We start from the raw sequence: 13,177 nt of genomic DNA, 5'->3' as shown, positions 1-13,177 counted from the left end.
AACGCCAACCAACCATCACCAGATTGACAAGCTCTAGCTGGTGTTCAGAATTTAGCAATAAGAGAAAGAAGGAAGCATCAGCGAAGGGGCAGTGATATATACCGGGGGCTGCATGCGGGTGACCGGGTGGTCGGAGGCCACGGGACCAGCTGGAGGGTTTCAGGCAGCCCGGCACGGCTCGGGGAACGCTCGCCAGGCAGCAGGTTTCCACCCCAGCCCCGTAATGGGGCCAAAAACCCCTGCAGCCGGCGGCGTTAACCCACGGGCGGGGGCTCCCCGGGCACCTCCAGCTTTTCTCTGCGCGGAGCCATCCATGGGACAGGGGGAGCAGGAGGGTCCCCGGGGTGTCGGTGCTGGCTCCTCGAGCCGGGTGCCTGGAGTGGTGGTGGACATGGGGCACCGCACGGCACCGCACGGCTGTGGCGTTCCCCGGCCTTGGGATTCGAGGGTTGTGGCATGGAGGGGAGAGGGGAGGAGAGGAGAGGAGAGGGGGTGGTGGTGGAGGTGATGAGGAGGAGGAGGGGAGGAGGAAGGGAAGCAGTGGGAGTTTTCTGGGGTATATATAACCGCCCCTTTCAGGTGCAAATCTGCATTGCTTATTTAAATTTGTATTCAGAGGAAAAAGCACTTATGAAACTAGCAGACGACTTTGATGCAAACTAGTACATTTTAATGCCATTTTATTAGAAATCATGCAAACTTTAATATAAAAAATACAAGTGCAATAAGAATCTTTGTGTGTAAATACAGATTCCGGGTTATCGTGTCATTGTCGGCTTTCCCAAAGAAATATTCCCACAAGCATGAGAAGCTGCAGGCTTCCCTCTGTCCCCTCCTTTGATCAGCTCCCCCTTAGCACACGCCTGGTTCAGTTGACTTTGATCCCAGTGTTTTGTTACTCCGCCCTTTTTTTTTTTTTTTTTTTTTTTTTTTTGCTTTAAATTAGTTTGACGACCCAAGAACGCTTCTTTCTTTTTTTTTTTTTTTATTTACATTTCTTTTTTTTTTTTTTTAGTGTCATTTGCAACATCAAACGAGGAGCTCGAGAGCCTCAAAGAGCTAACGTCTAGCCATCCCCTCCCGAGTCAGAGCTGCAGCTCCCTGGCCCTACAAACCTGCCGGCCCCAGCGGGGCGCTGCCCCCATCTCCAGCCCTCCGCAGACGTCCCGCGACCCCCTCCTCGTGCCCCGGGCGCAGGGTGGCCGCCCCGTCCTCCCCGCGGCCCCCGCCAGCGCCGTTCAGCCTGACGGCGTGGTTCCCCAGCCGTCAGCCCCGGTTAAAACGCCACACGCACCACACACCTGCTTGCCTCAGAACTCCCGGCCTGCGTTAACCTGCAACTCCACCGCCAAAGCAGCCTCTCCTGCCCTTCCTCCAGACCTCGGGGCCCCGGCTGGAAAAACAGCCAGGGCTTTGGCTGTGCGAGTTAATAAATAAACAAACCGTCTTTGCCTTGCTAAGCCACAGAAGGTGCTACGGCATCCTCTAGGGCTGGTGGTTTGGCCCTACAGGAGGTTTTTTTTTTTTTTTTTTTTTTTTACGAGCATCGATTCGACTCGTTGCAGTCAACACAGGCTTCATCTGATCTGTTACAGCAAGGAGTTTTCCTTTAACACATTCTTGTGCCTTTCATTTCAGACATGGCTTAATCCCATGAATTTTGCTCCATCGTTTTTAAAATATTAAAAAAAAAACAACAACAAAAAGTTACAATTGCTGGATATGTCAATAAGAAGCCAGCACTGCAGCAGCGGTTAATGTCTCTACTCTCCTACGGTTAGGAAAAGAAGGAAAGAGAAAAAGGAAACTTAGCATGGGTTGGTAGCACGATAAATCATCAACACATTGTCACAAAGAATAAAAGGCTAAAGTCAACAGTTAAAACAGCCTAACGTGTGTGTATAATATATATCATCATCAAACAGGGGCAGCAGAAACTGAAGCAGCAAGGAGGAAAAGGTTTTTTTTTTTCTTAAAAAGAAAGAAAGATCACAGCTTATCCCTGTTAACTCTGGCCTGGCTTCAGCCACCAGCAGCGTGGGCGCGCTTCTCCCCGAACCTCCGCTCGCCAGCCCCGGACAGCGGCCGTGGGCTGGGTGCCGACCCCGAAACACGGCCACCACTCCCTCTAGGGTCCTCCTAAAAGCCAAAGGGACGAGGCGAGGAGAGGGAGCGAAGCCCTTCCCAGCCCCAAAAGGGCCCAAAAGCTGCCACGCTCGGGCAGGGGGTGCGCGGCCAGGACGCTCCCGTGCCCACAGCCGCCCAGACGGCGCCGAGCCGAGAGGCAGCGCCGCCGAAAGGGACGCTAGCCCTGCTAAACGCTGTCCCCTTCCCACCTGAAGCCAGACGCCGGGTTAAGAGAGCCAAGCTGCGTTACTGGGGGGGGGAGAGCGAGGGAGACGGGGCGGGGAGGGGGTCACAAGCCTTGCTGAGAAAGCGCTGCAAGGGGAGCTGGCTGTTGCAGCGGTGACAAGGAGGCGACCGAGCCCAGGCTCTCGCTGACGGATGTGCTACGCCAGGGGGAGGTGCTGCTGGAAAGGTTTTGGGGTTTGGAGACGACGATTTCCGCTCCGTGGTCTGTTCGAGCCTTGGCCTTCTCACGGAACGTCAGCTTGTGAGATTCAATCTGCAGCGACACAAGGGCAGGTGAGAAGGGGAAGGGTCGGGAGAAGGAAAAGAGGAGGAGAGTGGGGGGGGGGGAGGGACAGGAGGGGAACGGAAGACGATACCATAATGTCATCATTAGATGCCTGGAAGATAAAAGGCAATTTTCTCAATTAAAAGAAAGGCAGAAACCCTGCAGACATCGATACAAAACAGTTCAACTTTTCAGCTTACAGCGGTGTGACCGGTGCTCCCGGGCGGCTGCTCTGCCCCTGCTGCAGTGCTCTCCCCGTCCCACCCGGCAGAGTGCGTAGAGAGAAGGCACAGGCACTTACTTGTTTCTTGTATCTGAGTCTCGAAGCTCTGAATTTCCCTTTGGTCACCACCGCCCAGGGCAGTGGGCACTGCCGGCCCTACGCCATTCTCCCGCATCTCACTGCCTGCCGGGGCCGCCGGCACCTCTCCGTTCTGAGGGGCTGGCGGGAGCTGCCCTGGCTCCGCGCTCCCCTCAGCCTACAAGGAGACAACGGGGTGGGGAGGACGACAGGACGAGTCGATCAAAAATGGGGCTGGGGGAGGAAACGTGGCTCCCCCGAGCCCCCTTTGCCCTCCCCAGCTGCCGAGACGCGCGCGGGGACCGGGGTTTTTTTGGGGGGAGGCAGCGACCCCCTCGGTTCCCCGGAAAGGCGCCGTCCTGGCTGGCTCCCAGTGCCCCAGCACCCATGGCCTGGTGGCACCGAGCTGTCCCTGCCAGCTCATCCCAGCACGGCCACGGGGTAGGAGCTCAGCCCCCGTAACACTTGGGTGAGGAAGGAGGAGAGACAGAGGCAGGGCAGGTAACAGGGCAGCGAGCTACGGGGTGGAGAGCAAGCAGGGGGGTTGAGCAGATCCCAGTGAAGCAGAATGCTTTGTGTGGGTGCCTTTATGCAGCAGACCCTAAGGATACGTGGATCCCAACCCCGGGTTTGTAGGAGGATGCTGGACCCTCGAGGACCTGCGCTGGCTGGGGGCTGGGGGGTGCAGTGGGGAAATGCTTTGGTGTCTGCATCAAGGCTCAACGCCAGAGCTAACAGAAAGAAATGGGTGAGAGTGCCACGGACAGACTCTGCACCCGTGGAGACAGCGGGAAAAGCAGGCTAGCTCTGAACAGGGAAGATTTTAGCAGGTTCACGACAACCCTCCTTAAAGCAGAGAGCAGCCTCCAGCACGCCGAAGAGCCAGGATTCAGCACAGAAAGCTCCCCGTCCCTACCAACACACCGGGTACTCTACAGCTACCTCCAGCTCTTCACTGAGCCCAGGCTGAATTTTACATAAAGGGTTGGAGAGTCCCACAGTGTCCCCAAACACCCTGGCAGCCCCCTCTCGCCTTGAGGTGGGGACGGCTGAGCACGAACTAAATACCCTCGTGAGCTCTGCTGCCCTTCAGGACAGGGATTATTTATTTCTTCCAAGGGCAGGCAGCATTTAACACAATGGCTCAAGCCAGCCGAGCCCGAGGCCCTGCCGTGACACAAAAGTGCTGGAACAAAGCCACGGGGGCAGCCGAGGGCAGCCGGTGGGTAGGGGGAGGTTCTGCACCTCCGCCGGGCGCTCCTGCTGGGGGGACAGAGTCCCATTTGTGACGCTGGAGCACGGGATTGGTTTTGCTGCTGCTGGGGCCAGCAGGCGATTCGGAAGCAGCGGTGTTTCACAGAAAAGCCCCAGCACAAGCGAGTGTACCTAAAGGCAATCCCCAGCACTGCTCTGATCACTGCGTGGCGTGACAGGTCAGGCCCACACATCCATCACGCGGTCACTCGAGCGGGGGAATTGCCCTCCCCGAAGAGCAGATGTCTCCTTGCTGCAGCGAGACCTACAATCTGCAGAGCTGAGGCTGGGGGGCAGCTGGAGTTAGGCTTTCGCGGGGAGAAGCAGTGAATCACACTGACAAGAACACACGATCCTTTCTTGCCCTCCTACCGAGGGCCTTTGGGCTGGGCTGCGGCGCAGAATCTGGCTGAGAAGTGCTCCCGAGAGCTGCAAGGTGCCATTTCCCAGCACAGGGTGCCCCGAGTTCATCAGCTTTACTGGGGGGAAGAGGGAAGGGGGGGGAAGAGGTCCCAGCAGGCCACATGCAGCAGCTCTGACAGCTTACAGAGCAATCCCTGCTCTCGGGTTCTTAGAGGAAGGATGCAAATGCAGGGGGGCAGTACGAGCCCTGCAGGAAGCCCATTCAGGCAGGCTGCTGAGTGGGCTCACAGCTCTCTGCTTTTCAGTTCATACTTACTCCTGGGCTTGACAAAACAGAGGCCACAGCAATAAATCGATGGCTATAAAAGGCTGGGGGTGGAGAGGCTGGGCTACATGAACAGCAGGACAAGGAGAAGAACCAAATTTAAACCCTACCCTGCTGTACCAGAGCTGGCTGCACCCACCTTCACTGTTCCTCCTGCTGGCAAGTGTCCCACGTTGTCCAGAGAACCCACTTTGGCCTGGGCCTTCTCCTTGAAGTTCAGCTTCTGGTTCTCAATTTTGACGTCTCCTCCCCCTAGAACAAGATCGCGTGGGGTGAGTTTATCAACGCCTCCAGAAGAGTCCCACTTCAGATCTGTTCAAAAACTGGTGGGACCCAGGTTGGCAATTTCCACCTGTGCAGGCACACAGGGCTGCAGGGCAAAGCCCTGGAGGTGCCGTCAGGTGGGGACAGCCACACGTCCTACAAGTTACCCACTGTCTGCATCCCGTGCCAAGGCTGCCATCAGCTCAGCCCACCTGCGAAGTCCCTGGTGCTGGGAGATGTTTTACCCCTTTTCCTTCACCGTGTGCTTTTGCTCACGATTCCCACTCCTACTCCATCACCAGCAGTTGCACGGCTGCCTGGTCTGACAGCTCCCTCCCCAACACACAGACCCTCGTGCCACTGCCTGCCTGCACTCAGGGGATGGCAGCGCCAGCAGGGAGAAGCCAAGCTTGGGAAATGGAGAGAGGCCTCGGGTTCAGGAGAACCTGAAGGTCAGTAAAACAACCAGCAAGATTTCCCTGGGTTTAGAGTGCTGCAGTTCCTGTTAATAAACTAATAAGGTGCGTGCAATCCGTATTCCAGTAGGTTTCTCAGAAAACTATTGAAATATTACTGAGCACAATTTGCTTCCCAGTGCCATCATTAAACACCCAGCAGCTTTGCCTGGCCAGTTGTGGAAGCCAACGGATTTGGTTCATCAAGGTCAGTTAAAACATTTGACAACAGAGAGTTCTGGACGGGTTCCTCTGCTTTAATCAGCCCTGGACAAGAGCAGTCCTTGTTGCAGGGAGCTTGTTATTACTGAGCACACAGAGGTCATGCTGGTGGCACCACGTTCTCAAACGGGAGCGTTTGGAGGCGTTGAACCGTGCTGCTCCGTGTGCAAGGAGCTTTCAGCCTACGGGGCTGCAGAAAGGGTGCAGGGAACTCCCAGGAGCAGACAGGGACAGGCCTGTGGGAATTTGCAGCTTTGGTCAGTGAACTTTGTCCCTCGCACACCAATTTTTGGTTGCCAGTCTTGCCGTGCAGATAGCTGTCCTCAGATATGGACACACCTGCAGAAGTCACTACGCTGGCCATGCTTTGGGATGCCACAAAGGCACAGCTCAAACAACCTGCCAGCAGCCACGGCAGCCTGAACTTGAGACTTGCTGGCACGCCAGCTGAGTGGGAAGCTGCTCGTGGCTTGGTTGGGAAACCCAGGACTCACAGGAGAGCAACTGCTGGGTTCTCAGCGGGGAACAAACAATTCCTGCACGCCCATCCCATAATATGGTGTTAGAGAGTCAAAAGTGTTGTCTATCAGACAGAAGCTGCTACAGAACTAAAGGCTAAACGTCCCCTGTATCTGCCTTGAAGGCCTGGAGGGAAGTTACTGCATCCTTCTGTGGCACCTTGGTCCCCAAAGCCTCCGGGAGCACCAACAAAGCTCTCTCACTCCTCAAGCAGTCGTGCTAAGTATCTGCTTTGTCAAACGGGGTGGAAAAAGAATGAAATCAAAGCAGTAGATCACCTCCACAGGCACGACAAATCCCTTATGTCCTCTGCTCAAGAAGCCAGCAGGGACCTAAGTAGCACTTCCAGAAATAACCCCAAAAACAACACACCCCTTGAACTATTTCAGTCACAATCCGGGGCAATATTTAAGTGACTTGCAGCTTCTGCAGACAAATCATGAGGAAATGGTAAAATTTCTACCTGGCTTATGCTTGATATTCGCTTTCGAGCCACACTTGGAGGACACTTTGGAAAGGTCAACTTTCTTGTTCTGGATCTGCACCTAAAAGACAAAAAGAAACAGCTCAGCACAAAGAAACATTTCCTGGGAATCTGGAGGCCAAGGCAGCATCTCATACCTCAAGTCGGGCTTAGGGAATCTGCACCCCTTCTCCTCTGGATGGTTTTTCCTTACCCATTGCCCAGCCAGCACACGTCAATGCTAGAGAAGGCCTTAGCACTACTAAATGCCTGGACCAGCCACAAGTGGTTAATGTGAACAGCCTTAAACCAAGACCAGATAAAAGCTAACGAAGGACCAGCAACCAGAAGCAACTCTTGAGCTCATGGGTATGTCCACGGAACCAAAAACACCGGCAGAGGGACCAAAACAAGCCAGTTTCATTGCCATGTTCCCCAGACTTTCTGCTCGTGGCCTGGGCAGCTTCAGAGTCACCAGGACATCCATCCATCTATCCATCCATCCATCCATCCATCCATCCATCCATCCATCCATCCATCTATCCATCCATCCATCCCCTCATGGCCACCCTTGCTGTAGGGCCAGAAACGTGTCACCAGCTTATTTTTCTCTACCATTTTCAACGTGTCTGTTCCCAGCCTCCTCACTGTGCTCTTCCCTCCCTGCCAAGGACAGGACACCAGCTAGGATCATCGTGCCCTGGTGGAACAAATGGCTTGAACAAAGAACAAGTGGCTTGAAGAAGGACCAAATGGCTCTCTCCTAGTACTGTTTCCTTCAATCTTATTGTACCAGTGACCAATATTAGCTTGGAAAACCTCCCATGCAAACAATACAGGGTGATGCACTCAGGAAATCACAACATGTTCATGACTCGGTAAGTGATCTTCTTCCAAGTCAACAATGAGCCAAATGTCACAGCACGGTGCGTCAGGACTGGTTTCAATTTGGGGAGAAGTGTCTTCTCTGAGGTAGGACAAAGCTGAAGTCAAAACGTCTTAGATTTGATGTCTTTTTGCTCTAAAAAGATTTCATCTCCGACCCCTGGATCTTCTAGACAGTATGTGAATTGTACAGAGCCCCACTTCTGACACTCCTGCAGCTCCAGGTGGATGTAAGATTCCTCTATTCTGGAATTAACCTCTGCACAACTCCTTCTAAATCTCTCATTTCATACAGTCGTAGGATAATTTAACTGGAAGAAACCTCTGGAGCTCATCTGGTCCAGTGAAAAGTCGTGAAATGTCAGGTGGAAATGTCTAGCATCAAACTTTCTGTGGGAAAAATCCACAGGCATTTTGTGTGTGTGTCTTTTGTTGTTGTTGTTTATTTTTATTTTATTTTATTTTATTTTATTTTATTTTATTTATTTTATTTTATTTTATTTTATTTTATTTTTGGTAGTAATGTTAAGAGGATGTAACCTTTCCATCCATGTCATCAACCACCAGCTGGCACCCGTGTGCACAAGCAGTTCTGCCACAAATTGTTTTTCGGAGAAAATTAGAAAGCAGAACAAGAATTTGTTCACTTACAAATTACTCTGAAGGTTTTTTGAAAACTGCCACGATAATTTGTAGCACATGGTTCTCAGGAAGCATGAATCCTCTATTACTTGTGAGGAGGGATGAGTCAAAGCCATGATGCCTTGTTTGCTCAGCACGGTTCAGCTTCCTGCTATGTCGTTCCCTGTATCTTGTACCCTGACTCAGAGACACCAGACGCTCCAAAAACATGAAATCACGGCCTCTGAATTTCATTTTTTTAGTGGCTGCTAGTGCAGTTACTGAAGCTTTTATAATGTGAGTATTTGTTTGCTTGGAACTGGACTCTATTTCATACAAATTCTTTTTTTAAAACAATGTTTATCATCAGCAAGGGTAGACTTACCCAGTTATGACTATTCATGATTTCACCCAGGGATCCAAACAATTATACCTAAATGGAAGTGTATTTCTTGTAAGATTTCTGATGTGAGTTGTTTTCAGCTTGCAGTGGGAGATGAGATAAATGTCTGGGCTTGCATCTGTAGAGCCAAATGCTCAGACTCTGGTGCCAAGTAAATCTTAGACCTCAAAGCTCGATCCAGAGGTTTTCAGAGGCAGTGTGACCCTCACCTTGTTTTACATTTTGTATCATATCTCTGACCACTTCCCGATCCATCTGAGCAGGTAAAGCCAAAGGGTAGAGAAACCAGATGTAAATTCCAAATCACCTTGGTTGAATTTTCAACAATACCTATGCTATGTGCATTTTGGAAAATTTGTGTCTTTACTGTTGTTTTCTTTAAAATGAGAGCGGAAAAATACAGAAGCACAACAAAAGCTTTTGCCCAGGAAATCTGTCTTTGTGCCATGGTATTTCTGTGAAATGTAATAAAAATATGAAGGGTATCTACTCCTTTTGAACATGGATTCTTGGGTATCTTGGAGGGGAGAAGTTATTTCTGGGGGCTTCCTTCCTTGCAGAGCCTCAGAAGTCATCTGGGCATGGTGCTGGGCACCCTGGAGCAGGGCTTGGGCCAGAGGGACCCAGAGGTGCCTCCAACCATAATGCCTGATAGGAACAACTCCACTTAGGTAGGCTGTCGACCACTTCTACCAGAGCAACCCTAAAGCTGAACCATAATGTGCTACGAACCACACCTCTTGTCCAGAGGATTCCTACAAGCTTTTGCTGAAGCCACAGACAATGGACTTTCCAGACATCCCCATCAGCAGTGTGGTTTGGGAATTGAGCATCAGGAAATCTTCCATCAGAAGTGATCATCGTAACTATTTGAACAAAAAAAAAAAACATCTGGGAAGAGGACACTACTATTACAGTGCCCCAGAGTGAGTGGATATAAAAATGAGTGAGAGGAACCACTTTTATAGGAAGCCAGACTGGCCTCTGTGCCTCTTCTACTCACATTGGTACTGCCTGGGCTGGGTCTGGGGGCGTTGCATGGCTGGGAACAACTACCTGAAGCTGGCTTTGGGACATGTGGAACCTGGAAAGAATAAGCACTTTATTCTCCAAGTAAAAACCTTAAGGAAGGAGAAAAACTGTAGTGGTAAAAGAGGAGTGTGGTCAAGAAAAAGAAAGTGGGCACACACCTGTCCTCTGGAGTTGAAAACACTCCAAAGACAGAAGAGCAAAACGTAAAGAAGAAAGCACAGGTCTGGTGATTTCTTAGAAGAAAGAGTTCCTCAATGTAGTTATCTAGCAAGAAAAATATCCTCCACATTAAAGCACATCTCTGTTGGCCCCAGAAAAGGAAGCACATGTAAGATCTATTGGCCACTGAAAGACTGTGAAGTAAGAGTGGCAACAGAAGAGTGCCTGATAAAATACAGCTCCTCTGAGTGCACAAACAGGAGCAGCAGAAACATGCTTAACTGCAAACCAGCACTATGAGGGCACCCAATTCACGCAGTGCTCTCGACATCAGGTTTTCTTCCTATTTTGCAAAGCAGAGAATTTTCCTGTGTGAGCCTTTCTATGGGAAAGCTCCACACACATTTGCGTGCGCTCCCATAAATACTGGGCACGTCACCGAAATGCCAAATAAGAACGGCAAATCCCACTGGTGAGAACCAGCAAGCTGAAAAGCAAGGAGGGCAGAGACGTGCCCAAAGTTTAAGGAAGAACTGGTCATGTAGGGTAAAGATTCAGCCAGCTAGACATACACACACAGGTTTTCCAGGAAAAGTGGCCCCAGCAGTTTGCAGCAGTCAGGACCTACAGAGCCTCTACCTGCTGAGCCTGATGCCAACCAGAACGCACCGACCATCCAGCAGCACTTTTTTTTGGCCAGACACTTTCAGGACATAATAAGCCAAACCAAGGACACAGACAGAAGATTAGCCTTCCATTTAACAAGCTCAGCTCTGTTGCCAGAGATACCAGTAGCCTTTAAATTTAGAAGTTAATCACAGCTCAAAGATTAAGTCCCAGTCTTCTCTTCCTCCTTTTTTTGAAGTCTCCCTTCTTGCAAAGCATGAAGCAAAATTAATCTGAGTCAGATTAATTTTACTTACTCGCTCTACTAGCCAGTGAAGAGCAATAGGCAATTCCAGGCCACGATTCATTTCATCTACAACCAGACATCAAAAGCAGGTCAGAGACTGATGAGGTGCCTCCATTGACTACAGAGGGAATCCACAGCGAACTAACTCCTGGGGTCAGCAATGTGCACATCCCACATTTGCTCAATTAATACCACGGAAACCATGCGAGAAATAGGTCAGGAGCATTCGTGCTGCTGTGCACCAGGACCCACACACCCCTGTATTCAACCTAGCAGCCCAAGGGGGAAAAAAATCGCCAGCCTACTTTATTTCCAGAAGCCCTGAAGCTCTGCCATACCTTTCTGCCCAGAACAGGGCTTTCTACGGACTGACTGACACAAAACATGATACGAGAGAAGGAGTTAGTAGAAAGACAGCTTGCCCAGAGCCCATACTTACATTCCCACCTCCAGGGACATGCTTAATATTGTCCTTGGAACCACACTTGGACTGAACATGGCTGTAGTTCGCTTTTTTGGAGACTATCTGGACCTAGAATGTTACAGAATGGAAAACAACACAAGGGAAGAGGACTGGTTAGAGTTGTCATACGGCAGGCTGGAGAGGATGCTCTAACATGGTGGGTAAACGAGGAGTTGTGTTAAGCTCAATCCGACTTTAGTGTTAGGTGTGAAAGCAACTGAGGAGGAGAGTGAGAAAAAAAAGGTGAGCGAAACGAGAGGCTGCACAGACGGTGTTAGTGCGAGAGCAGAAGCGCTGCCACCACTGCCCGGGTGCTGGGGGTCAGCACCAGGGCCTGCCTGCCACGAGCTGGGTCCTCACCAGCCCCGCACGAGGCTTCCTGGGAGGGAGCTCGCTGGTGAGAGCTGCCCCGAGCACGTGGAGGCACAAATCCGAGCGGCGAGAAGCAGCTCGGCCGCCTCCGTCCTCCACGGATGGAAAACACGGGGCTGCTGCTTCCAGCGGAGCTCAGAGCTGGTGAGGGGCTGCACTGTGCTCACTTCTGGTCCGTGTCTGCACTGAATTCAGTTCTGGAGTCTGCACTGTACTCACTTTTGGTCCGTGTCTTACTGGTCTGTGTCTGCACTGTCCTAATTTCAGGTCCATGTCTGCACTTCAGTGATTTCTGCTTGCCGGGACTGACTCCAGTCCTGGTTAAAGCCTCTCAGAAGCTCTGGGCAGTAAAACCCAGTCTGAGAAATAGTTTTCCAATGAAGGCTGTCAGACCTTCAGTTAAATTTTATCAGACAAGCCTGACGTTCATTAAATAGATGCAGAGTTTCTCCTTTAAGCTAAAAGGACTCTTTTTTTTTTTTTCAGAATACAACAAGAGGATGCTGAATGCTGGCTTTATTCACCAGGGTGAAGTAACTGAGTTAGAGTAAGAGGCCCACGTTTACACAGGGTTAGTTACAACACGTGTTTAGTCTGGGAGTTATTTAACAGCACAGAACGTGGCAGAAGCTGTGTCCTGGAGTATGTGCTAGGAGGAGGTGATCAATTCAGAGCACAAAAGGAACCACCAGAAGATCCTCACTTTAGCGGGTTTCCAGAAGCTACTCAGCCAGTTCTGAAAGACTGGACTCGGTACAACAGAAGTTATGAAAATGTACTTTTTCTCTTAAATTTCTGTTGGTTTACTGGCTTCCTTAGAGGCACAAACCTGGCCGGTCTCTAACAGGCTCTGCCTGACGAATCCTGCCCGGGACCTGCAGTACGGGCACTGGGCCTGGGTGGCTCACACACTGCGGTGTCACGACGGAGTTACCCACCAAACGGGGACTGCCTAAGGTGCAGGTAAGGGGTTTTGGTGCAGCCAGGCTGGGAACATCGCTGGGAAGACATTAAAAATATCCTCAATGTTCTGCCATCGGCGTGAAAACAAGCAGCGCCGGAGCAAAGCTCTCGGCTCAGTTACACGCTCCTCTTGTGTATGCAGAAGGGAAACTTCCAACTCAAAATTAAGCCCATCTAAAAGGGAAGACTACGCTGACAATGTTTTATAGCAGGCATTGAAAAGTTATCCACCGTAGTGACCTCTGATGTGCTCAACTGGGAGCATCTCAGGCTTTAGAAAGAACGGGAGAAGTGTCTGTGCAGGGAACAGTGACACTGACAGGAGAAAGCAGAAGAGTTGAAGAGGAGGGAAAGTGACTCAAAATGGAAATGTTTTCCTTCGTCTCCCACAGAGAAAAGTCTGAAATAAACTCACTTTCCCATTGGGCTGTTTTGGGGCACCCTCTTTTGTTACGGTTGTTTTAGCTGTAGCCATTTTAGAGACCGCATTGGGTTCAGGCTTTCGTGCAGCAGCAGCCGATTCTGGCTTTTTCTCTACTTTCCCCTAGATGGAGACAAATGG

The 13,177-nt window shown here is 51.0% G+C and overlaps 1 protein-coding gene across 8 annotated transcripts in view; it reads right to left on the bottom strand.

The window, feature by feature from the left end:
• Positions 1–663: 663 nt before the first annotated feature.
• The window catches only part of MAP4 (microtubule associated protein 4), a 141,969-nt gene continuing 129,455 nt past the window's right edge, over positions 664–13,177 (bottom strand). For 6 of the 8 annotated variants that reach the window (XM_032182997.1, XM_032182994.1, XM_032183001.1 and 3 more), the window contains 6 exons: positions 13,031–13,159; positions 11,257–11,349; positions 6,805–6,886; positions 5,021–5,133; positions 2,940–3,117; positions 664–2,626 (listed from right to left, as the gene is read on the bottom strand). In XM_032182997.1, coding sequence (XP_032038888.1) covers positions 2,622–2,626; positions 2,940–3,117; positions 5,021–5,133; positions 6,805–6,886; positions 11,257–11,349; positions 13,031–13,159 — 600 coding nt within the window. In that variant the 3' untranslated portion in view covers positions 664–2,621. The remainder of the gene's footprint in view (positions 2,627–2,939; positions 3,118–5,020; positions 5,134–6,804; positions 6,887–11,256; positions 11,350–13,030; positions 13,160–13,177) is intronic. The other 2 variants (XM_032182998.1, XM_032183002.1) reach the window with 2 other exon arrangements.

The sequence above is a fragment of the Aythya fuligula genome, chromosome 2, assembly GCF_009819795.1.
Source record: "Aythya fuligula isolate bAytFul2 chromosome 2, bAytFul2.pri, whole genome shotgun sequence".
NCBI classification, from domain to species: domain Eukaryota; kingdom Metazoa; phylum Chordata; class Aves; order Anseriformes; family Anatidae; genus Aythya; species Aythya fuligula.
The sequence above is the reverse complement of the archived record's forward strand: the minus strand, read 5'-3'. Positions and strand labels throughout refer to the sequence as shown.